At 45.7% G+C, this 25,388-nt stretch overlaps 1 protein-coding gene across 5 annotated transcripts; it reads left to right on the plus strand.

The window, feature by feature from the left end:
- Positions 1–161: 161 nt before the first annotated feature.
- USO1 (USO1 vesicle transport factor) lies at positions 162–25,388 on the plus strand. Of its 5 annotated transcripts, none has more exons than XM_059470173.1 (25): positions 162–587; positions 2,220–2,306; positions 2,427–2,491; positions 5,768–5,847; positions 8,946–9,046; positions 9,939–10,041; positions 10,195–10,250; positions 10,450–10,570; positions 11,836–12,014; positions 12,449–12,589; positions 13,353–13,441; positions 13,930–14,084; positions 14,321–14,532; positions 15,254–15,274; positions 16,926–17,036; positions 18,297–18,415; positions 18,622–18,803; positions 19,659–19,780; positions 20,371–20,509; positions 21,182–21,345; positions 21,565–21,654; positions 22,377–22,463; positions 23,814–23,912; positions 24,344–24,559; positions 24,943–25,388. In XM_059470173.1, exons 3-25 carry the CDS (start codon positions 2,457–2,459, stop codon positions 25,048–25,050), a joined length of 2,730 nt encoding a protein of 909 aa, XP_059326156.1. In that variant the 5' UTR covers positions 162–587; positions 2,220–2,306; positions 2,427–2,456; the 3' UTR covers positions 25,051–25,388. The 5 variants fall into 5 exon arrangements, with proteins under 5 accessions (XP_059326156.1, XP_059326151.1, XP_059326152.1 ...); XM_059470168.1 differs by lacking the exon at positions 162–587 and adding an exon at positions 1,816–1,984; XM_059470169.1 differs by lacking the exon at positions 162–587 and adding an exon at positions 1,816–1,984 and having other exon boundaries at positions 14,327–14,532.

A 25,388-nucleotide genomic window follows, 5' to 3' on the forward strand; every position in this document is an offset into this window, starting at 1 on the left:
CCGTGCGTGCCTGCGTGCGCGCGTGCGCCTGCGCAGATCCGGGAGGCGGGCGGGGTAGCCACGGGAAGGGCGGGGCGTCCCCCGGCGCTCTTCGCCAATCAGCGGCGGGCTGGCGCGGTGACGTCAGGGGCTCGCGCGTATTTACCATGGCCGGGATGGAAGTGGTCCCAAAGTGCGCGAGCAGCGGCGGCGGAAGCGGGCCCGCGGGCAGGGCCGGCTCCGCTCTTTGCTCCTGCCGTGCCTGTTCTCGAGCGTCCTTCAGTTAGAACTTTACAGCTTCTCGTGGAAATAGAAACGCTTTCGAGTTGTGCTGGAATAAAGAACTATCCGTGGTTGCAGGTTGAATACCAGATAATTCCTTTACTGGGTAGCAGAATTTGTCCCTTGGAGTGTATTGCATCTCCAAGAGGACAGTTTGAGTGTGTCAGACATCGCTTTTGGAAGCAGCTCACTTTGTTTCTTGGGGTTGTGTATGTGAGGATGCAAATACTGAAATAAATTCTGGCTTGTGGAGGAACCTGGTGTTGGTCGTTTCCTGTTTACTTGCCAAGGACCAGAATCTTGCTATGGCAACTTGAACATATCAGGTGAGTTCTGCTGTGTGTCTGCCCAGAATGGGCCTGGAATCCTCACTGTGGGGAAGGGGAGGAACCATTCCTAACCTCTGAATATCTCAACACCTTCAGTTTAGGAGGAAGACTTTTTTTCTTTTCTCTGCCTTGTTTTGCAGCTGGTGGGCAATGAGGTCTAGGAGCATCTGGGCCTTTACAAGGGCTGTTGTGAGTGAGCTCCAGCTGGGCTTTGTAGCACTGGCGTGCTGCTGGGCAGGCAAGCAGTCAGGGATGCACAGCTCGGGCATGCGTGACTGTGCTCAGTGAAGCTGGGGCTGTGTGGTGACTGCAGGCTGGAGCTTCCCTCCTTTGCATCTGGAAACTGCTGACATGGCTATGGTTGCTATAGGTGCCTCGTTATTTGGTGACCAAACCTGACTGAAGGGCTATTTGTTGCCCAACAAATTAAAAACTCTCTGGACCACGTGCTGGGTGGTTAATTTCATTCTGTAGTTGATAAGGAAAATTAAATCCTCAAAGCTCTTGATTTAAACTGTCATGTGAGAGGGCTTGTCTCCCTGGAATGAAATGAATTGATGGTATTGGCACTTTCTGTGCCCATGTGCTGTGGCTGCAAGTAAAATTGCTTTGGCTGGATATGTAGAATAAGCCAAGCACTGCCAAACCCTACCAGAAACTATGAGGAGGGTACCGTCAGACTGGCAGCTGGTATGTGGGTGCAGTGCCTGAAGGGTTTGAGGTTCTGGTCCTTGGCTGTTGCTCCTCAGCAGGAATTCCAAATATGTTGCAGTAGCATCTAATGGGGGCATTCAGCATCTAGAAGCAATTTAAGAACTTCGTGGTGCTCTTGGACTTGAAACATCAGTCTTATTTAGGTAAGCTTCTGATTCTCACTGAGGTGACTCAGTTTGAGTAGTGCTTGGACCTTCTCTTCTTATAGTTAAGGGTAGCTATTCCCTTGCTGTTTCTTCATTAGAAATGAAAGCAATTTCGGAGTTCCAAGCCGCAGCGTTTGCTTAGGGGTTGTTGTGGATGCACAGACGCGGGGGGAGCTGTGTTAAAGTTGTGTGCTTTTTTTATTCTCGGTCTGCTTAACGCCCCCAGCCCGTGCGGATGTACTGTTCGCTGCGCGCTGCCCCGCGGTTCGGGGCTGTTCGGGCCTGAGGAGGAAGGCGAGCGGCGCCGTGGGCCCGATCCCGATCGCGTAGAGCGCGGAACGCGGCGGGCCCGGCTCGCGTGCCCCCGAAGCGGGCCCCGCCCCGGCCCGGCCGCGCCACGTGGCAGCGCAGGCGCGGCGGCCGCTTCCTTCGGCGGGGGGAGCGGCAGCGCCGGCCGCCCGAGCCGCCATGAACTTCTTGCGGGGCGTCATGGGCGGCCCCAGCGCCGGCCCGCAGCCCTCGGGAGCCGACACGGTGAGCGGGGGACGCGGCCGGGCTGGGGCAGGGCCGGGCGGCCGCGACAGCCCCGGCCGGGGCCGCCCTGTGGCCGGCGCCTGCGATGCTGCCGCTGACAGGCCCGGGTGGTGCCCGGTGCCGGTCGGGGCCGGAGCCGCTCTGCCGTGCGGCCCGGGCCGCAGGCGGGTGCCGGGGGATTCCCCTGCACCCCCCCGGCTTATCCCGTGTGTGTGTGTTATGCCTATCCTTCCAGATCCAGAAGCTCTGTGACCGAGTCGCTTCGTCCACGTTGCTGGATGACCGGAGGGATGCCGTACGTGCTCTCAAGTCTTTATCCAAGGTACGTGGCCAACTTCCTCAGCAGCAGCGTGAATTTGAAGTAGCTTTGTCAGGTGCTGTTAAAAAGGCTTTGTTCGGTGTTTGGGCTCGACCATTAAGCGTCTGTCTGTTTTCCGAACAGAAATACCGGCTGGAGGTGGGCATCCAGGCTATGGAACACCTGATCCACGTTCTCCAGACAGACCGGTAAGCATCCTGCAGCTGCTCTGCGCTGCTGGCCTGACCCTGCTGTGCTGCTGACGCAGCATATGTACACCTGCTGCCCTGTACTGACAGAGCTGGGAGGGAGGTGGCTTTCTGACAACTCCTCTGCCACCTTGGCTTTTTATGCTGGTCCATGTCCTCAGAGATTGTTTGGAGGTAAAAAGAACAGAATTCCAGGAACCAGGATGAAGGACAGAAAGTGAAGGTGCTACCAAAGTGTGTCTTAATGCTTCTTAGGGCTATGTTTGCACTACTCCAGAGAGGTGAGTCCAAACAGATCCTGTTAACTTAATGCACTGTTTGGAATAACCCAGATCAAGCTGTTGTTGGGCAAAAGGTGAGCTAGATAGAATTAAAAGAAAAATAGTCAAGTCACCAGGGGTGTGGTTTTGCTCATGTGTGTTAAAAAACAAGTTGGGTTCAGGCAAATGGGAGAGCAGGACTCTGAGGCTGGGGCAGATGGCATGAGTCTGAGTGCGATGTGTGGACTGGAATTTAATACTTAGACAACCAGTGCTTGGAATGTCTTTGTCATCCATCCTTGCAATCACTGCTGACAGTGCCCACATGTTGTACTGTGGAACCTGGTTGCAGTCCTTGGATTTAAGCCTCAAATACTGCACATACTTGGTATATAGGTAGGCAGATGTATGGGGATAGTCATTCAGTGTGGATTTGAACATCAGGCTGGTCAGTTTGTATGAGCCAGTTGTGAGCCTGTGAATACCTAGCTGTGCATCCACTGGAAGGAGGAGCATGTCCTTTGATGGCAGTGCTGAGGAGAATTAGGAAAGCTGCAGTTCAGTGTCTGCAAGGCCTCCTGCCCCAGTTATGGATCTAGGATGTGAAACTCTGCTGATGAAGGCCTTTCTTGCCTGGCCAGTTATGCCAGCTAGGAGGAAGGTCTGAGGCTGCTGTCTAGGCAAGTCCCTGTTATTGCTTTTCTGTGGGCTGGCTAGTTAAAATTGAATGTCTGACCTGGTGTAAACAGTGAAAGGGAAGGTTATAGGAGTAGCTGTCATGGATGTGGAGGGAAAGCCCTTAAAAAAACTAGGTTAAGGAGCCTACTTTCATCCACTTATCTGCTCTGAGGGCAGATTTGAACTTTGAGAGGGGAGGTGGGGCTGTACTGATCCTGTTGAGAAGGACAGGAACTTGAGGCTTTTCAGTGCTTTTGGGGCTCCAATTGATAATTTAGAAATTGTGTGCTGGGGTTCTGTGCACATTTTGTGTGACTCAGGCTGCAGTTGAAAGGAAATAACTAAATAGATGGGGGTTTTTTTTGAGTTTTCAGCTGAAGAAATGCTGGCTTTGGGGTATTGCTGGAGTCATTTGCTATTGTGTGTTTGGTGGGGCAGCACAGGAGCTGGGACAGTTTTTGGTTGCTGTGGCTGCTTGGAGACAGAGTTGTAGTCTCTGTGTATGATCAGTGCAGTGTTACTTGTTGGAGTTCCTGGTACTGTTTGCTGTCAGTAATGGTAGAGGTGAGGTTTCCTGGACTCTCTCAATGGCAATCCAGACCAGTTGAACTGATTCAGTGGTTAATAAGTGAGTCACAGGCTCAGCTGTCCCGTAGTGTGGGAGGCTGCTGGTGTGACAGAGGCTGCTGTTTTGGTGTGTACCCATAGGTCTGATCTTTGAACCTTTCCAATGTCCACCTGAAATGCCCTGAAGTTTTCTGCAGAAGGGGAAAATGCTCTTTTTGGCCTGTTGTGTTTTTTGGATTTTGCCCTGCAGCTGCTTAGGAAGAGAGGTGCCTTGTGCTGGAATGTTGCCTTGCACAAAGGCTGCCTCTCATGGATGCCTGGGAAGTCTTGTTTCTTGAATGGTTTTTACTGTACAGTAAGAGCTGGGCAGTTCAGCATTAACAGAATAATCAATGGGATGTGGGATGTGCTGAACAGCAGATGGTGGCAAGGCAGTGAACAGCAGAGGTGGGATGCTGCTGTCCTCATTTTGTGCTGTCTTTCAAGCAGAGAAACAAGGCCTGCTTTTAATCATGTGTATGTTAAATGTGTTTATTCTTTTGGAGCTGCTGTCATTTCCCTATCCAGAGATGTTAACCCACCAAGCTGCAGCCTTGCTTTTCAGCTTTCCAAGGAAGGCTTTCTTTGTGTTTTCAGGTGTGATCTGTTTAATTTCTCTGAAAAGGGAAGTGTAGACTTTGTGGTAGTGTGTTGAAGAACAAAAAGGGCAGTGAAGGGAAAGCATGAGCAGGCTGGAGGTGTGGTCATACCTGCTGGATGAGGCTGCTTCCATGGACTAAGAGGGTAGGTGGTTGTTCAGGCCTCTGCTATAAACCAGCCTAGCAGCCTCATGAAATGCTCATACATCTCTGCTGTGGAGGCCTTACTTGGAATGCCTTGGAGATCAGTGTGAGTAAGTACTTAGAAGCTGGAGTGAGAGACTTTTTTTCACAGTCTTCTTTTCAGGTGCTTGATAGAGTCATGAAAATGCTGTGAGGTGTGTCCTTCTGCACTTGGATACACCTTTCTCTGTGGTTTTAGCCTTGATTTTCCCTTTTTTTTAAACCAACTGATTTCATTTTCTTTTGTTTTAAGAGCAAGAAAGCAAGTAGCAGAAATGATGATATAGTTATATTTTGTGCTGTCTTGGTTGTAGCGTAGGGTTTAGAGATGGTTCAGCCTTGGTAATGCAGAAGGAACAGGTATTTCCTGAGAGACATCTGGGTGTGAGCAGGTGAACTAATGCTTTGGGCTTCCCTGCACTCCTGGGCATGCTGGAGCTCAAAACCCTGTAATAATTAGCTTTAGTGGGTTTGGTGACACAGAGGCTGCCTGTTTGTCAGAATTCACAGCTGTATTCCCTGCAGCTCTGAGGTCTGGCTCTGGTTCTGTCTGACAGTGTAGCAGGGAGGGTCCCACCTGGGAAATGCTGAAGCTTGTCTGCATCTTCACTGGGTGTTCTTGTGGCAAGTTTGAAGTATTCCTAGGGGTTTCTGCTGGAACAGGAGCAGGCTGGAGGGAGTGACTTGGAAAATTAAAGATGCAACTACAGTGAAGAGTCCTGTGGTCATCTGGTTTCACCAGACTTCTGAGACTCACCTGAGGGAATGGAACTGGTAAAAGGAGCTTGACCCTGTTCAGGGAGCAGGTAGCTCATGGTTATGTGGTGCTGCAATAAATCTGTGCTGCTTACTTGGCCTAGTGCTGCAAGGGGAACTGCCTAGCAGGAGAGCAATGTTGTAAGAGCAGATGGAAATAAGTCATTAAAGACAAGTGGTTCTTTCATTTGCAGTTCAGATTCTGAAATAATTGGCTATGCTTTGGACACACTCTACAATGTCATATCCAATGACCTAGAAGAGGAGGAGCAAGGTAAGCCCTTGTAGTAATAGTAGTATTTAACTGTGGCACTGCTTTCTTTGGTGCTTTGTTCAAGTTATCAGCTGTAAAACTGATTTACTAATGCTCACCTAGACCTGCTCTGTTATTGTATATAGCTCTTAAGTTAACACTAAAGATCTTGTAAGCAGCTTGCACTAAAGTAACAGTGAATCTCTTGCTTATAAATTAAAAAAGACTGTTCTCTGAATAGGAGCCAGGTTGGAGTGGGGTAACTTTTTTTCTAGTTTGTAAATCAAGAATCAAATCCTCTGCTGTTGGGAAAGGACAGTTCTGGGTGTTACTGCCAAATGAGACATTACCATCTCCTGATTTAACAAGGATTTTGAGATGTGAAATCTCAGGTACCTGCAGTAAGGTGCCACATATAAGTGTGAAAACCTTTTTCAACCCTGCTGTGGCAGTGGATAAAAAGACTTAAAAAGATTCTACTTGTCTTTGTACTGCTGGGCTGTGAAAATCCATGCCACTCCTACCTGTTTGATTTTTTTGAAGGCTATTAAACTGGTCTCCAAGGCCAATGAATGTTATTTTAAGCCATGTTTCAAATTGTGCTTGGCTTTCTTTTCCATGTTCCTCCAGTTCCCCATCTTGATTTAAAAGTTTTAGAACAAGATCAGGGTTTCATAGCACTGGTGAATTCATGTTTGTGGTAGAGGCCTTGATCATGGACTGGAGGAAAGTGTTGGCAGGTTTTTCCAAAGAGCTCAAACTTGTCCAGTTGGAGTTGTGTGAGAGATGACCAGGGTTGTGAGGGTTATTGGGGTGCCTCAGTTTGACCCCTTCCCTAAGAACTTCCCACAGGAGTCCAGCTGCTGTAGGAAGCTGGGATGGCTGCTTTGCAAACCTGAGCTTATGCTGTAATTGGTTGTGCTGCGTGGAAAGCTGTTCAACTGGTAAACCTGTCTCTTGTTTCTTTTTATTTTATCTGCACTGCCAGATGACTCTGAAGGTAAAAAAACCTTTACTTGTATAATATGGCACTTAGTTTTAGCCCTAGTCACTGCTCCTGCTGGTAACACTTGCTGCTGTTTAAAAAGGACACTGTAGGAGCTTGCACTGGAGCTCAGGGAAGGAAGGCATTTGCCTTCTGCTCTATCCTTATTCTTTGGAGCTCAAGTGTGTTTCCAATTTGACTTCTCCTGTGGTTTGGCATGTTGAATGCCAGCAGATCCCCAGAGACTGCAGTGACGGTAAATTCCTGGTAAGGATGTGGAAGGTGTGCAGCCCCAGACTGGTAGGATTCTAAGAGACCTAAGTTGGTGAAGAGAGTTTGTTTGCCCTGGAGCTGGACACCAGTGCATCAGCTGCATGGGAGCATCCTTCACAGTGTCTCTTTTAAGCAATGCATGTTAAAATATTCACAATATTCACTTCCACCCTAGGTTACCACTAATGCTTTGCATGTTCTCTTTTTGAAACTGATTTTATTTTTTAAACTAAATTCTAGTCTGCTGTGCTGCTTGGTAGTGAATTGATCTGATCTTACTAGATGAAGCTGCTGGCTTCATTGGAGATAGCCCTGGGATTGTATAGATTTAAGGAACTATTAGGGGTAGAAGGCTGGTTGCAAGATCTCTGGTGTAAGTGGAAAATAGTTTGCCTTTGCTGTTTAGTTTTTTATTAAACCTACTAGAAGAAATACTTGAACAGAGGAAATGTGATTTGGCCCTTTCATAGAAGAATCCTGAGCTGGAGTAAGGGAAACCAACTACAGCCTGAGAGAGGCTGTGCAAGTTGTGTGTGCTGCTCAGGGGTTGCCTTAGCACTGGAGCTTGTGCAAGGGCAGCAGCTGGCAGCAAGATTGAAACACTTGCTGTTTGCAGCTGAGGGTGGGACAAGGATGTTCAGCTCATGGAAAAGTCAAAGTCAAGTATTTTGGCTGAATTTTGATGTCAAAATGTTTAGGTTTTCTGGACTCTCCTTGGCCTGCATCCAGCTACAGGATGTGCAATCCCTGTGTGATTCCCGGCTGAGTTATTCTACAGCAGCAAGTACAGGAGCTGAACTTGTGTGGAGTTGTTAACCTTGATTTCTGTAAATGAATGTGTTAGTTCAGGAATGGCCTAGAGTTAAGACCCTCAGCTTCAGGCAGGTCACACTAGGACTTAGGTCCTGTTAGGTGCTGGCAGCCTGGGCTAGAGCTATTCTTGCACATGGTCAATCTTTCCTTTTAACTGTTTTTGTAATATATTGTAATTTCTACAGCCAGAAATTTAAAGCAGAGTGGGTTTTGGAGGAGAAAATCCCAAGTCAGAAATTGAATTGCTTTACTGTTTTTCTGTTTCTTTCTATTAAAACCAACACTTTCCCTTTGAGTTAGAATTGCTCCTGCTCAGTTTTTCAGCTTAATTATGTCAACCAGTAGTACCTACATGCCCCTATTTTGTGGAGCAGTTATGTAAATTGTCACTCAGCCTAGAAAAATAGCAGTGGTACAGAGATGTTGCTTGCATGGGGTTTGTTGATTTTGTGGATACTTTAGCCTTTGTTTTTTGTTCATGCAAGTGATGCATGAAAGAAATCTGTAAGACAACTCATGTGCTAGCCCAATTCTATGTAACTGGAGGGTGAAGAATGGGATGGCACTCAATTCTGGCACATTCAAAATCAATTCAGATTCCTAGACTGAGAGGCTGTGATGCTTGGGTGACTCTTCTTTTCCCTTCCTGATGTTCAGGTCTTTTTCTATTGCTAAACCCAATAGAGTAAGATGTTTGGGCCAGTTAGCTTTAGATATTTATATTCCTTACCCTTCAAGGCTCTTGGTGTGACATGGACTTTGCTTTTGCCTATCAGTGTAGGTACTCATGAAGGGCTGCTGTCTTGGCTTAGTGGAGCTATATGGGAATGTAACTGCTGAGATTCAAAAGCTACATTTAGAATAATGTAGGGGTTTTGTTTTGTGAAAAGCTTATTTTGGTGTTTGTTTTGAGAATAATTCAATTAACATTTATAACAGTGACTGAAAATTTTCTGGTCAACCATGGCCTTATTTTAGTAAGAATAAAAATCACAGCTGCTGATGTTGTTCTAGTTGTGTTGCAATATGTTGGTTTTTACTGTTACAGAAGAAAACTCAGCAAAACAAGTGGATGATTTGGGAAGTCAGTTCACAGAGATTTTCATTAAACAGCAAGAAAATGTCACTCTGCTGTTGACTCTGGTGGAGGTGAGTAACTGAGTCATGTTGAGGCTGCTAATGTAGAGAGCCATGGTTTTGTCCTGGTGAAGCTGGTGTCAGGGGTGAGGTGTGCCAGCATTCAGTCAAGGTGGGGCTGGAGGTGAGTCAGGAGTGACCCGGATGAACACCACTGGTGCAGCTTTTAAAGCAGGGGGACATGGAGGAGAATCACAGAACCATTTAGGTTGGAAAATACCTCCAGGATCATAGTCTAACTGCTAACCCAGCATCACTATGTTCACTGCTAAGCTGTGTCCCAAAGTGCCACATTCACGATTCCTGAACACTTCCAGGGATGACTCCACTGCTGCTCTGGTCAGTCTTTGGAATGCCCAACCACCTTTTGAAATTTCCTTGAATAGCTAATCTAAACTTGCCCTGGTGCACCTTGTGGCCATGTTCTCTCATACTGTTACTTGAGAAAGGGGTTTAGTTACTTAATTAGAAGGAATAAAAGTTACTGCTCCCCAAACAGCAGTGGTTGTCCCTTGCACAACAACTACTTTTCAGATGATGATTAAAGCATCAGGACACAGTTATGTCTGAGATGCAGTTCAAGTGGAAAGGATAACTGCTTTCCAGCAGCATGATACTTGACTTATTTTCCAGTGGGTTTGTCCTGATGGACTGCTTTTTACTTGGAGCTGTTAAAATTTTTGTTCCCAAACTAAGAACATGATTGTGTTTGAGAGAGAACAATACAATACTCTCTTCTTTTTTTCCCTTTGCTTTGTAGTCCAACTTCAGTAAGAAACATGATATTCTACTTTTCCTGTGTGGAACCCATGTCATGCTTTGAGCAGTATGAAGGAAGTGCCAGTGTATCTGAGTTAAATACTGAGGAGTTGGTTACCTAATGTGCTCCTTCCTATCCTTTCAGGAATTTGATTTCCATGTTCGCTGGCCTGGAGTGAAGCTGCTGACATCTCTGTTAAAGCAGCAGGGGCCTCAAGTGCAGCAGATCATTCTGGTCAGCCCCATGGGTGAGTGCTTGAATCCACTGCTGATTGATTCAGAGCTTGATGCTCAGCAGGCATGGCAGAGGCCTGGAGGGGTCTCAAGCAAGGTGTCCTGAAGACCTCAGCCTGGAAAAGCTGCACCCTTTCCTGTGTATATTTAGAAATGGTTCCTTGCAGGTGTGTCCCGCCTGATGGATTTGCTGGCAGACTCCAGGGAGGTGATCCGCAATGATGTGAGTGCAGGGGCTCTGCAGGGCCCTGGCATCCTCAGTGTCAGTGCCTGAGGAGCTGCTGCCCATGGGGGGTGTGCCTCTGATCCTGGCTGAGGATGATGCTGCTGATTCAGCATCCTCACAGCAGCTGGGACTTGTGAAAAGCAATGGAATTCTATTAAAACCCAGGTTTGATTTCTTTTCTCCTCCACCTGTCAAGGGAGTCCTGTTGTTACAGCAGTTGACCAAAAGCAATGCGGCCATACAGAAGATTGTTGCCTTTGAAAATGCCTTTGAGAGGCTTCTGGATATCATAACAGAGGAAGGAAACAGCGATGGAGGTACAGCAGAATCTAAGACTTAATCTTGTCTTTCTGCAACTGTGAGCTGATGTTGCCAGGCTTACCTTAGGGGTGGTTAAAGCTTGCTCAGTGGGTAAAAGGATCACAATTTGCAGACTGCTTGTAACAAAATAAGCAAGACCAGATTGACCAGGTAGCTGTGTTTCAGTGTCTTTTGAAAAGCTAGTGTACTTGTTTAAAACACCAGGTCACTCCTCTGAGGGTGCAGGAGTTAGTGGCTCTTGCTTGACCTGGGCTTGTGCCTGTATCTGCCTGGAATGGCAGTGTCACGTGTGTGTGCTGCATTTGTCACTTACCCAGTTAAGCATCTGCATTCTTCCCACGAGATCCTTGGATGCTTGGAGTGGCTGGAAGTAACAGCTTGCTCAGTTCCTTCAGCTGCACCAACAACTTCAGTTTTCTGGTCAGCTTTTTGAGGAGTCAGTCACCTGTTGGGAGGAGAAAATAATTTTAAAAAGGAGAAAAAAACATTTCAGCACCTGAGGACTTGGTTTTTTTACTAGCAATATGTGATGCATTTACTACAGTCTATTTCAGTAGCATGACAGGTTGCTGTTCCATGACCTTTCTGTGGGCTGCAGGAGCAGTTACTGCTTCTCTCCCAGCTGTATTATTCTAGGTATGCTGGCATGGGAGTGTTCAGAAAACTTTTGATTTCAAGCTGCTATTTTTAGGCAGGTAATATTTTTAGGAGACTTGTTATGTAAATTCCTGTGTGCTAAGACTTCTCTGCTTTCCCCCTGCCACTTGTGTTCCTCTGATGGGAGGAGCCTTCATATGAGTGTAATTTGAAAACTAAAAAGTAGATTAGAAATAAGTTGAAGATGGTAGCCAGTAATCGTAGAGAATGAATATGTGAGCCTGAAGGAGGTGCTGCCTTGGAATCACAATGGAGTTCAGGACAAACTTTGAGTACATTTCATAGGGGCAGTGTAGTCTGATTCTAGAACAGGTGAACCTGGGCACACACAATGATGGTGAGGTTTTGTTGGCAGTTGTTCCCATTTACCCACTTAACTGATATGAGCTGTACATGCTTTGGGAATTTACTTTGGACTTGGGGAAGAAAAACAGGTATGGGTTCACAAGGTTCATAGTTATTGATCTAAGCCTAATGTGTGTTAAGAGTGAAGAGTTCAGAAATGTGTGCTCTGTTCTGTCTAGAACACCCTCAGCGTATGGACAAACTAATTTGTTTCCATGTGGTGTATTTTGATTCACCATGTGATACTTTGTCTCCTCAGGCATTGTAGTAGAAGACTGTCTCCTCCTGTTGCAAAACTTGTTGAAGAACAATAATTCCAATCAGAATTTCTTCAAGGAAGGTTCCTACATCCAGCGTATGAAGCCTTGGTTTGAGGTTGGAGATGACAACTGTGGGTGGTCTGCACAGAAGGTCACTAATCTTCACCTGATGCTGCAGGTAAGGTGCTGTTACAGCTTCTAATTACCACTGTCAGCTCTTGTGCAGTGCTGTGTCACTGTCACAACTGTGAGATCCAGGTGTTCAGCTCAGAATTAGCTACCAGTGCTCTGGAGCTGTGCTGCTTTCAGCATAAGCCCTGTCACAGGTGAGTGTGTGATGGCTGGCATGTCGCATAACTCGATGTCACTTGCAATGTAACAGATTTAAATTAAGAACATAATTAGGGGTGTTCTATGTAAAGAATTCCCTGGTATAAAGCTGAAAGCCAAGCAGCCATAGGTAGCAATAAAATAACCATTCTGTTCATTGTCTCCAGTGTCCATTTTTAGAAGCAATTCTGTTTGACAGTGAAACCCCAAATAAGTTAGGTTTTGCCTTCAGAAGGTGCCAGGCTCTGTTCACATGGCCCTGACATGTTTCCTTCTCTGCAGCTGGTGCGGGTCCTGGTGTCCCCCACGAACCCTCCTGGTGCCACCAGCAGCTGCCAGAAGGCCATGTTCCACTGTGGGCTCCTGCAGCAGCTCTGCACCATCCTCATGGCCACCGGTGTTCCTGCTGACATCCTCACGGAAGTAAGGGGACTGGAGGGGAGGGAGGGATCAGCAGCTGCTGCAGAGGCTCACTCAGTATTTGCTAAGTACCTCTTTCATATGCCAGAGGTGTCAGCTTCCTTTGTGGGCAGCCTAAATGAAGAGTCATTTACGTTGAATTTCTGGTGTCCTGCAACCAGGAAGGATTTGGGTTTGCCTTTTTTTTTCTTTAGATTTCAGCATTTCCCAGAGCAGCTGAATTGGTGAATGACTTTTCCTGGTTTGGGGGGTGGGTTTATTGCTGTTTTAATTTTTTGGGAGAGTCTACAGATATTCTAATTTGATAGGTTACCAGTAATGAGGGATTTTAGCTTCTAGAAAGCCCTGCTAGCAATGTAGGGTGAGGGATTTTTCCCTTGATAAATCCATGTGCTTCAATTGAGTGTGGAGTGTGGACGCCTCTATTGCAGTTGATAATTTCTTAAAAGGCTTCAGCTTTTCACTTGTTAGAGATGTGCAGTTTAGCTGTTATTTTGCTGTCATAGAAAAACTGATCTGGCATACAAAGTTAAGCTGGAGGTGACTGAGCTTTGTGTCCCTTAAGCTTTGCTCAGCATCTCTTACAGCTATTAAATGCCTTGATTTTGTGCACACTGGTTTTACTTAAGTCTCTGAGCTGAGACTTTGTATGTGCTTTTCAGTACTGAACTGTCAGGGTAAACTGGAGTAGTGTTGAAAGCTCTAGGTAGTAGACCATGGCTCAGATTAAACATGAATTTACCTTTCTTCTCTGCCCTTTCCCCAGACCATTAATACTGTGTCAGAGGTCATCCGAGGATGCCAGACAAATCAAGACTACTTTGCCTCTGTAAATGCACCTTCTAATCCACCAAGGTAGAGGAAGAAAAGTGTTTTAACTTTGTTAGAGGATAAGGTAGTGGTATGGGATTCCAGAAGATTTCTTTAATTCCACACTTGGAATTATGATCTGGAGTAACGGCTTCAGGTTCATATAGGGTGTGTTGGCTACAGCATTAAGGTGTTGGGTGTGTTTGCAGAGAGATGAGGCCTACAACTGATGTTGTGTGGCACCTGAAAAACAAATTAACAATGACCGAAAAATCCTTCATCAGGATGAGCTGCTGTTGCTGTCAGCCAGAGGACAGTCTAAAGAAAGGGAAATGAATAATCAATCTCTTATTTTGTGTATAAATAATTGAAAACATATAACACCTTGGGTTTTAATATCCTTGTTTGAAATAGTAATAGGTGTAGTGGTAGGCCCCAGTAGCTTTCCTTATCCATGAAGTAGATCCGTATTATGTACCTGCAGCTGTTTTCAGTCTCAGTGCAGTTCTCAGCTTTTCCTTGCTGTCCCACAGGCCTGCCATAGTAGTGCTGCTGATGTCCATGGTGAATGAGAGGCAGCCCTTCGTGCTGCGCTGTGCTGTTCTCTACTGCTTCCAGTGCTTTCTGTACAAAAACCAAAAAGGACAAGGAGAAATCGTCTCCACGCTCCTGCCATCCACTATTGACGGTAGGCCAGGGCAGCATCTCTGCACGGGGTTCTGAGCTAGCACCTGTTCGTTCACCACCTGGCGTCTCATGAGGGATTATTTATCTGCTGTTCAGTGACTGGTCTGGGCAGGGTGACTTGGCTTAGATTTGTCTAAAATGTCACTAGTTAGGTTTTTCTGTGTTTTAGCTGTATTGTCTGAAATATTTTCTGTGGCTTGTGTTAACCCCCCTTGTTCCTCTTGGCCGTTCTGGTAGCTACAGGTAACTCTGTGTCAGCGGGCCAGCTGCTGTGCGGGGGCCTCTTCTCCACAGACTCGCTGTCCAACTGGTGTGCAGCCGTGGCGCTGGCCCACGCCCTGCAGGAGAACGGCACGCTCAAGGAGCAGCTGCTGCGCGTGCAGCTGGCCACCAGCATCGGCAACCCGCCCGTGTCGCTGCTGCAGCAGTGCACCAACATCCTCTCGCAGGTACTGCACCACTGCCCGCTGCAGCTCCGGGGACAGGCACAGGGGCACTCATGGGCAGGGCATGGCATGGCAGGCACACAGCTAGCAGTAAATCTTACTTTTCCATCACATTACTCCTTGATGCTGCCTGTTCTTAGGTGGTGCCAAAGCATCCAGGTCTTAGCCTTGTCCTTCAAACCAAGTTTAACTGGCAGAATCCCTACTCATGTTTTTTACTGAAGTAGTGCCTGTTTGGTGTTTACCCTGAACCTGCTAATTGGAAACATCATGAAAAAAACAGGCTGTCATGTATTGATGGTTGGGTTTGCTATGCAAAGATAAAACTTTTCTGGGCTTGTTCAGTATGTTAATACCTGGCTTGGGAAATGTTAAGTGACATAATGGCCCGTGCCTCCTTGTGACATTAACCTGTGTTAGAACCACTCAGGGAGAAAACCAGCTCCCTGCTAGCAGGCTAACTCTGGTGGCAATTAGACTTCTTTGCAGGTGAAAGTAACACTGGAGTTTTGAACTTGATCCTATGACTTTTCTCCTGCTGTAGCTAAAAATAGCCAGTATTCATTTTTATCCTGTTTCTGGAATTTTTGTGTAAGGTAAATTTGAGTCAGTAGAAATGCTTGTGATTCTTCAGCACTACATGACAAAAGGGACTTGGGTATGGGGGGATGTGTCTGAAATGTTGCACTGGAAGGTTCTCAAGTAATCTGTGTGTAACTTGCAGGGTGATAAGATCGACAGACGGGTATGTATTTTTTGGCACAGCTTGTGCGTTTTCCTGCCAAAAGCAGGCCTTTCCCTCTTGTCTGGGGTCTGCTGGGGAGAATTTCTTTAACTGCTTTTTGATGTGTTTCCACTTACAGCTTTGTGTTGCAGTGGTTTGGGTTTTCCCTGGCATAACAAACTCTTGGTGCCTCCAGGGGAATCTCTGGGGGTGCTCACAAAACTATGGGATGTGTACCTTGGGCAGCACTGGTGCTTTCTTTCCTGGGGGGTCACACTAATGGACCATCTGCTCACATAATAGGTGGGGTTCCTTCTAAGGAAAACTAAAACTGTTAGAAACAGTGTTTCCTGAAGGGCCTGTAGTAAACAAGGGTACCATCAGAAGTGGGCATATGCTGCTGATGTCCTGATGCTGGAGGAAAAACCATTTAGCCTGCCTAATTGTGAATAGCAGGGATCTCGTTATGAGCACGTGATCCCTGCAGAGCTGTTTGGTTTCCAGGCTGTTTATTAAAACACAGCTGAGTTCGTTATTGGCAGCACAAAAAGCAAGTATTTCTGCTGTGGAAATGTTATTTTACCGTGTTGGTCACAGGTCAGTGTTGTTACTAGCTCTGAACTGTGGAACAGTAACCATGGGGGGCTGTCATCTGTCAGAGTAGGTGTTATTATCATGGTATGTCTAGAACACAGTTGATTTTTTAGAGAGGATGTTTAGGGCTCTGTGAAAATCCTTGGCAGAGCACATCAGTTTGACCTCTGAACAGCAGGCAGGCTGTAGAATAAATGTGGTTTGCAGCTGCTTCCAGCATATGGGTATGCTGAAGTGGTGGGTTGCAGAAACAAAGCTCTGTGTTTCTCAAGAAGGAAGGGCCACAGGTAGCAAGGCTGGAGAAGGTTGAGGTACAGCCATGTGCCATAGGGCCACTGCCAGTTACAGGGGTTATTCCCAGTGTGCATGGGCTGGCAAATCCTGCTGGGACAGCTAGAGCCGGTGTGTGTAAGTGGGGGAGGGAACACTTTTGTTGGTTGCCATCTGAATGTTGACTGTTGGAAGAAATGGGTGCGCTCAGCTGGGCCCAAATACCTGCAGCTGAGACACAATTGGTAACAGCTGATTTAGAGATGAAAACTGATTTTGTCTGTCTAGGATAAATAAAAGGCTGCAGTTAGCGTTTGCTGTGCTGGCTTAATGTACATATAGTCTGAACCAAAGGCCATTACAGGACTATTCTTCTTGTATTCAAAATAATACTAGGAACACCTGGCAGTTTTAAAGTCAGCAGGCTAGGTCTTGATGATGCATCTTCCAGGGAATCCTTGTATGACTAAATGTGCACCTTGTTCCTTCATGTCACCCCTGTATTAAAAATGCAAAACTAACAGGTTATGGTTTTATATTGGTGCTGATTTGCATTGAGTAATATTTCACACCTGTGCGGCTTGCTGGTTTGCTCTGAGAACAGTTCAATGTGACTGGTTTGATCCTTGTTTTATCCAAGCATTAAAGCTGTTCAGTATAACTAACAAACAGGTGTTTAGAAAGACATGACTTGCAGTTTATGGAAAAAATAAGGTGGAAGTAGGTGAGTTCTGATCCAATACAGCTTGGGTTTGTATTTTAGTCCTCTCTGTGGAAAGGTAATGACAGGGGTGTTTATTCTTCACAGGGCAGCAAAGTACAGACCAGAGTTGGACTGCTGATGTTGCTTTGTACGTGGCTGAGCAACTGCTCCATTGCTGTCACCCACTTCCTTCACAACCCAGCCAATGTGCCTTTTGTATCCTTTGGCCTGCTGGCAGAGTGGAACCCTGTGGGATCTCAGCACCTCAGGACTGATGTGCCGAGTCACCAAGACCACCCTTGGGGGGCTTGGAGGTCCTGGAATGTTGCCAGAAGTGTCTGGTGGCTGGACACGCGAGATGACACCTGTATGAGGATGGGAGGATTTCACTGGGATAAATGGTGAAGGGATAAGTTAGAGTGTGAAACACAGGGTTTAAGATTTCTGTACAGGGGGGTCTAGAGAAGTAAGATGGAGGAATTGGGGCGTGTCCTGTCCTTCTTCTTCTTCTTCTTGGCCTCCATCTTCTGTGGTGATGTTGGCACTTTGGGATTGGTTATTACTAAAAGTGCACTGGTCAATAAGGGTAAAAGGTATTGGGGAAAATAGGTAAATATTGTATACGTAGTTTTGAGTATAAAGATAAGTGACCGCCCCGGGGGCTCTCAGTGTGCTCATGGCTGGCTTGCTGTGCAGACCTCTGTTGGGCTGAGAGAAAATCTTTTAGATAAAAAACTAATAAACACTGAAGACCGAGAAAAAACCTGAAGCCTCTTCTCGTCCTTTGGTGCGCGGGCTGCCCAAGGCCATCCCGAGCCTTCCCGGGTCATCAAAACAGCCGAGAAACTGACAGAACCCCTGCTTAGCCAGAGCTGGGTTATTCATGGTCAGCTTAAAGGTTTGTCTAGGTCACTTTGTGGGGGTTCTGCAAAACAGAAAATGCCCTGGGCCAAGAGACCAAATCAGCCTTTAGCTGCCAGTCCTCTGTGTACACTGACTTGTGTGTAAGATGCACATACCAAAGCAGTGTGGAAAACAGTCTCAGTCTGCCAGCTAAATGAGTTCTCAGTGCAACAAGCCTGTTGGTGTTATTAGTGTGAATTAAACTTACACTCAAGAGGCAAGGAGAATGCTTTGTACTTCCGTTAACTTCCCTGCTTACTTTTCAGGGAAAAACTAGTCAAGTGCATGAGCACGTAAGGCTAAACTGCCACCTTTATCTACACTGCAAGTGTGCTCTGGAACAAGTAAATCTCTCAGGCTAAACAGACAGCTACTGAGAAATTTACTGGAAACCACTGATCACCGGAGTCTTTCAAAAGAGGAGTTAACTTTGCAAGGGTTTTGTCAGCTCTTTTGTCTTGCTTCCTAACAAAGCTTGGGTTGGTGTGTAAATAAAAGGGAGTGTGTACAGGGAGAAGTGTTACATGTGTTGTGATTATGAACTATCTCCAATATCCTTATCAAGAGTTCCAGCTCACAGGGCAGATAGCTGAAAACCTTGGGGAAGAGGAGCAGCTTGTCCAAGGCCTGTGTGCGCTTTTGCTTGGCATTTCCATCTACTACAATGACAATTCCCTTGAGAATTACAGGAAGTAAGTATGATGGAGAAGTAACAGGACTGCAGGTAAAGGTTCTGTGAAAGGCACATGGTGGTTCAAGAGGCTTTGAAGGGTGACAGCAGGGGGATTAAGACTTGAGACAGATGAGTTCTTTGCAGAACTCACCTTGATACAATGATGGGTTCTCTTCTCTTCTTGTCTTGTTGTTGCACTGGCATTGATTTGTCTGTTCCTTGTAGAGAGAAACTGAAGCAGCTGATTGAGAAGAGGATTGGCAGGGAGAACTTCATTGAGAAGCTTGGCTTCATTAGCAAGCACGAACTTTATTCCAGAGCTGCTCAGAAACCACAGCCTAGTTTCTCTAGTCCAGACCACATGATGTTTGACCATGAATTTACAAAGCTGGTGAAGGAATTGGAAGGTGAGATGTTATCCTCATTTCTCTAGGTTTTATCATGTACTGATGGATGAGCTACCCACCATGTTGTGTTACTCCTGAAAGTAGTGTGATAACACCAGAGGTTGTGGTAATAGCTGTAAGTAATCATATAACCAAGTTGCAGTTAAAGTGTTAAGTGAAAATACTCTAACTGGATTACCTGGTATTCTTCAGTGAAATGATGATCAATAGATTTTGTGAGTTAGCACACTGGCCTAGAGGTGTTGACCTGTGCTCACACAGAAACTAAAGTACTGAGCACATTCCATGGTCATAGGAACTTCATTTGTTGAAGTACATAATCCAAACAGTTGCTGTTTCTAATTGATAAATCAATGCTGAAATTCTTGGCTTGTTAGGAAATGGACACTTGCTTTAGTGTGTGCTTCACGATTGTCATCAATCTAACATCTCACTTGTGTCCTGTTTATTAATATTCATCTCAACTTAAATCAGTCTAGAGAAAGAAAAATCCTTAAAGCAGCAATGGTCAAGATGGATTTGCCCAAGCAATTTCATCTGCATGTTCCTCTTGCAGACTAAGTCTTTAACTTACTTGCAGAATGATTTGGGCTGCAGCTGTAGTGGAGCCATAGTGCAAGTAGAGCACAGCTGTTTTTCTTAGGAATTACTCAAAACACCCATTTACTTATATGGGACAGAGAAAAGCAGTAAATGTGCACACTGCAATAAAGTCACCATTTCTGTTAAGCCTTTGTGACAATCCCTGTTTCAATGTGCAGGCTGAGTTTGTAATGCAGTGACCTCACACTGTGAGACTGGTTTGAGGACAAAGATGGGAACTGAGCTCTAGCTGAAAGAAACTGTTTTTGACAGGTGTCATAAGTAAAGCAATTTACAAGTCCAGTGAGGAAGATAAAAAGGAAGAGGAGGTCAAGAAGACATTGGAACAGCATGACAACATTGTGACTCACTACAAAAAAGTCATTAGAGAACAGGTAAGAGGGAGCACAGACATGTGCCTCAAGTTTGGCTATACCTGCTGGGATTGGACTCTCAAAACCTTTTTCCAGGGGTAGTTAACTTGTGTGGTTTCTGCAGCTTAGATGAAGAAGTAGAGGAACAAAGCTAATGAATTTAAACTGCAAATGGGAAACTGAGGCAGGTGCTCTGTGTTCAGAGATCAGAGCATGGGGTACATGAGGCATTAAGGATGCTTTGGAACTACCAAAGGCTTTACTGAACATGTCACGTGTAGTTACCATGATTTCTTTCAAGACTCCTGAAGTAGTAGACAAAACAAATGCAGGCTTTGGTATGCTAGATAAAAATTACAATCAGCCACCTTCCCACCTCTCCATTTTTCCTCCTGTTATTGGTGTGATAGGCTGCTGCTGTCTTTGCCAGGTGTTTTTTCTGGCATAGTTTGCTAGGTTTGCAGGGGTTTTGCTGGGCAGTACTGAGTGGTGGAACTCAGGTTTTGGTGCTTTCCTTCACCTTCCTGACAGAATTGTATTCAAGAGTTACTAGTATAACTATATATATGATTACTGTATGTATCTAGTATGGTGCCTCTTTTCTTTCACAGGACCAGGAGCTTGAAGAACTAAAGCAGCGAATCAGCACTTTAACATCTCAGAATGAACAGCTCCAGGCTACAGTCACACAGCAAGTGTCCCAGATCCAACAGCATAAGGACCAGTACAATCTCCTCAAAGTACAGCTAGGTGGGCTGCATGAGTGACAATATAAAATCATGCTTGTGCAGAGATGTGGCTTCTGGCAAACTGCAGCAGAGCTCCAGCAGAGACAGCCTTGCAGGTGTATGAGCTGACCCTTGCTGTGAGAACTGCTGGCTGCCAGGGAGCTGCTGGCAGAGGCTGCCTCTGCCTCGGGGCAAGTCAATCCAAAGCAGTTACTGCCTGTCCAGGTTCAGAACATGACCAGATGGGCCCTGGAGTAGGCTGAAGTTTGGGTCTGGAATGCAAGCATGAGCTGGGGAAGATGGTCTGGCTGATGTGTGCATCTGTGCAAGATGAAGCCTGTTACTGTCACTAGAGAAATTGCTAATTTAGTGTGTAAATCAGGGCAGTATGTTCTCCTTATCCCAGGGTCAAAATGCCTGATAAGGTATACATGACATGATTAAAAATACCCAAATGGCCTTCATCATTACTTATGATTAAAAACATGAATCAGTCACCTTCAGAGTTTGTCCATGCCATTATTTTTGATGAAAAGAATGGCTGAAGCAGCAAGGTGACACACATAGCTGAAGGAATGGCAAGAAGGGCTTGTGGGGCAGGAGCAGGATGGCTAACAACTACTTTGATTGGTCTCCTGGAAACCAAGTTATGGAACTGCTTGTCTGACTTTGGTTGTAACCTCTTGCTGTTTAGGAAAGGACACCCAGCATCATAATTCCCATGGTGACACATTGCAAATGAATGGCATTCAGACAGAAGAAGTGAGCAAGTTGAAAGAGGAACTGGAAGAGTGGAAAAACAAGCATGAGCTGCTGCAAGGGCAGTTAAAGGAAAAGGATTCAGTGATAGAAAAATTGGTAAGTGCTGCATTTGCACTGGTGAGAGCTGCTTCTGCACTCACCTCAGAGGACACAACCAGCTGCTCTCAGTAGAGAGCTTTGATGTGCATTGCTCAGCCTGCTTGTAGCTCCTCTGCTGGGAGTTTGGTAATACAAGAACAGCTATGACTTTTTTGCCAACATGACTACATTTAGAATTCTAGTACTAAAGCTGATTTTTCCCCATTTTTCTTTCAGAATTCTTCCCAGTTAGAGATGGGAGCTACAGAGCAGTCTTTACAGACCAGCAGATTTGGTGGCTTGGAGCACAGTAATGAGCTACAGAAGGTGAACCTGTGGTATTTCAGTGCAGCTGAACAGGGGTGGTGGCTTGGGTTGGGAAGAGACCTCTAGTGTTCAGGGAAGAACATTGATTCCTGAATGTGTTCCTGTTTTTCATCGGACATCTTTGTGATGATCCTAATCTTGAAGCATCAAGTTTATGCATCTAAAAATTAATTGGTTGTTTTCACTAAGCAGGTTTGAGCCAGCAGAAGATACTTGCACTGACTTGCAAAATGGTTTTAACCAGTACAGAATGTATGTTTTAATGTTGATATGAGGTTAGATGTATTAGATGTACAGCACAGAATAAAGAACTGGACCTTCAGTTCTTTAAGGTAGCTGTTGCTCAAGAAATACCTGTTGGAGTTCCTCTGTTTGGAGAACTAATGGTGCCTGGATTACCCAGGCACCATGGGTTTGTGCACTGAGAGGGGCAGTGCAGAGGACACCAATGGCAGTGCAAGTGGTGTGAAACACCTTTACAGAAGTGACTGAGGCTCAGACAGTGCCTTGCTGGCCATTCCACAGAAGAGGGGCTGGAAAAGCAGTTGCTGTCGAGCCTTGTCAATTAAGGGAAAAGCTGTTGTGGTCTCACTGAGGCACCTTTCCTGTTACATTTCCTCGTGTGAAGCAGTTAGTCTGGGAGCATTTCACCTTAGGAAAATTTCATGTGAATATGTTGTTTTATCAAATTAACTGAGAAGTTTTGTCTCTGTTTCCCAAAGGAGTTAGAAATGCTCAGGAGTCAGTTACAGCTACAGGCTGCGGAAATATCCAAGCTTCAGATGGAGAATCAAAAGCTGCAAGTGATGGTACTGGTGAATTAGTTCTTTCTTCTGTCTATGGGACCTAAATCTTCAAGACCTGCCTTCCTGCTACTGTCTGTAGCTACTTTCCTAAACAAAGCTCCTTTTAAGTGCACACATCAGCAAATGATTCCAACAGTGTTTCAAATTAATTTATGAGTTACCCAGACAAATCCTTCATGAGCATAGAGAGAACTTTTAGTTAAGTTAGTTCTCTCTGATGGCACTAGTTTAAACAATTATAAACTACTGGCTGTTCCAAGCTTAAGCTCTAATTAAAGTAATAGCCTTTGTGAGACACGACTGTGATACCATACACATGAGAGAGATCATTATTCTTACAAGCAGTTGAGGATAGTAATATGAAGGTTGATGTCTAGTTGAAGGGCAGATGATAGGGACATCTGTCTGTGCAGGCCTCCAAATGCTGCAGAGGTTTTTTGGCTGTGAACTGAACTGATGAGGCAGTAAAGCCTTGTGATGTAAATCTGTCTGTCTTCAAAACTGATAAACTGCTTTAGAAAGGGAATGTTGGGCTGCAGAGCCTGAACAAGTTGTCTGAAGGTGTTCCCCAGACAGTTCCACGGCAGAGCTAACAGCTAAATCCTGCTGCAGGAAGAGGGGCCTAGAAGCAGCTGACAAACAAGTGTTCAATGTACACAGGGTCTGGGAGAGGCAGACTCAGCTGCTGGGAGGGAAGATGCCATTGCTCATGTGCTGCCCATGTGTGCTTGTGACAGTGCCTTTGGAGGCAGAGGTGTGTCCTGGTGTCCCTCCAGCTGTCAGGCCACCTCATGGCCATCCTACATCCTACTGCTGCCTTCCTTAGAGGACTGGCTTAAGTGTGCTCCAACTGGGAGGCATTGGTCTCAAATTTGTGCCATGTGGCAGTTGTAGCTGACAGGCAGCTGCTGCATTTTGTAAATGACTTTGTGTAGGGCTGGCTGAGATGAAACTTGATATTTTTAGTAGCCTTATACAAAGAACTGCAACTTCAGCCTAATAAATTGGATGTTTAGCCTAATAAAAAGACTTCTGTGGCACTTGAATACTATCAAAGGTGGATTGCCTGTAATAGGATCTGCCTAGGAAAAAAAACTCCAAGTCTTTCAAGTGCAGCTACTAGGAAATAAAGGTTTTGCTTTGTCTTCTTGTTGGGGTGTACATGTGTGTATGGGTCTGAGACCCAAGGAAGCACAGATCTGTTTGCTGATGCCTTGCAGCATGGGGTGTATGTCATCACCATACCTTGGCTATGCTGTAAAAAGAGAATATGCTTCTAAGAAACTGACTCTGTGATGTCCCAGCTTGCTTTCTTAATATGTGCAACACTGAGAGAGAATTCCTTGTCCACAGAACACAGCTGCAGATCCCATGTTAGGAGACAGTGGTGCACCAGCAGCTATGAGCTCAGAATTGGAGGCACGACTAGAGCAAGAAATCAAAGAGCTGAAGGTGGGTAATGGGTGAGCACCAAACCCGGCCATTGGATACTCAGCCTTGCATTAGGAGGCCTCTGCAGTAGCCAGGGCTGGGGCAAGTGGTTTGTTTCATCAGCATCCTCAGGCTCTGGTAGGGAAGCTGGATGTCTCCTTCATTTTTCACATGGGAAATCAAAATTTGTCTGTCTTTAAGGCCTTGATAAGGACAGTGTAGGGTGTAGCTTTACTGTGACAGAGACAGTTCAGTAACCACTGTTAATATTTGTTCCTGCTTTATCCAAGCTATAGTAGCTTGTGTAAGGATGTGTGTGTATGGGAACAAGGCCACAGGAACCAATGGTCAGCTGGAGCTGCTGAAGGTTGTGTACAGGATGTGTTTGAAGGATACAGGCTTCAGCTTTTACCTGTGCTTGTATTGTGATGTGGGATTTCCCCTGTTGCCAGAGTCAAGTCAAGGCCCTTTCTGAGGAGAACGAATCACTGAAGCAGCAGCTGGACTCATCCACTAGCACAGTTGCTATATTGCAAGACAAGAACAGTAGGCTGGAGCGAGAAGTTGCAGAATCCAAAAAAGAACAGGATGATCTCCTGGTGCTGTTGGCTGACCAGGATCAGAAAATATCTGCACAGAAGATGAAACTGAAGGACTTTGGTGTAGCGGTAAGCCAAGGAATGGACCTGGGAAGTTCTTGGGTCTGAGACAGGCCTGGGCATGGTAATCCTCAATCCACAAAGTCTGGGCATGCCCCTTTCTATAGAGGCAAGTTAAATCCATCAGTTACTTTATCAACTACTACTGGCAGCCATCAGAGAAAGCTGACCACTGCCTGTTGTTCCCAGTGGTCAGCCACTTCTCTCTTCAGCAGAGAAGTAAAGAACTATGGACATGGTAAGACGACAGTCGCATTTAATAAGCATTAATTGATGTGGCATTGTTGGTTTAGGTTATCTTTAAGCTTATTTGCACTCAGCATGTGTCTTGCCTTCAATAGGCTGGATCAGAATAAGGGGTATTACTGCTCACAATAGATCTTGTATTTCAGGTTGAAGATGAAGATGATACTGAATCTGGAGATCAGGGGGATGAAGATGAGGATGGAGATGAAGAGGAACAAGATGAGAATGCTGCGGTGTGTTACCAAGAAAACTAGATTGCATTGTTTTTGGGGAGAAGTCTATTACTGGTGTACAAAGGAAAACATCTGCTTATGGGAAGCAGATGGGGAAATGACAACCATGGGCCTAGTTCTAAGTTACTCAAGTGTTGGAAAATCCTTTGTACTAGGTAAAGCAAACAGAAATCACAGTTTCAGTTCTACATGAATACCCCAGGTTGTACTTGTTTAGAAGTTGCTTCACACACTGTTTCAAGCAGGGAATGACAATGTTGCTGCCTTGGTTCATTGTCATTGATGGTTCTGTGCATTTGTCTATGGTTTTAACTTCCTTAAGCTCTTAACATAATTAAATACAGAAGTATTTGGTTTAA

This window comes from Ammospiza nelsoni, chromosome 4 (assembly GCF_027579445.1).
Source record: "Ammospiza nelsoni isolate bAmmNel1 chromosome 4, bAmmNel1.pri, whole genome shotgun sequence".
Classification (NCBI taxonomy): Eukaryota; Metazoa; Chordata; class Aves; order Passeriformes; family Passerellidae; genus Ammospiza; species Ammospiza nelsoni.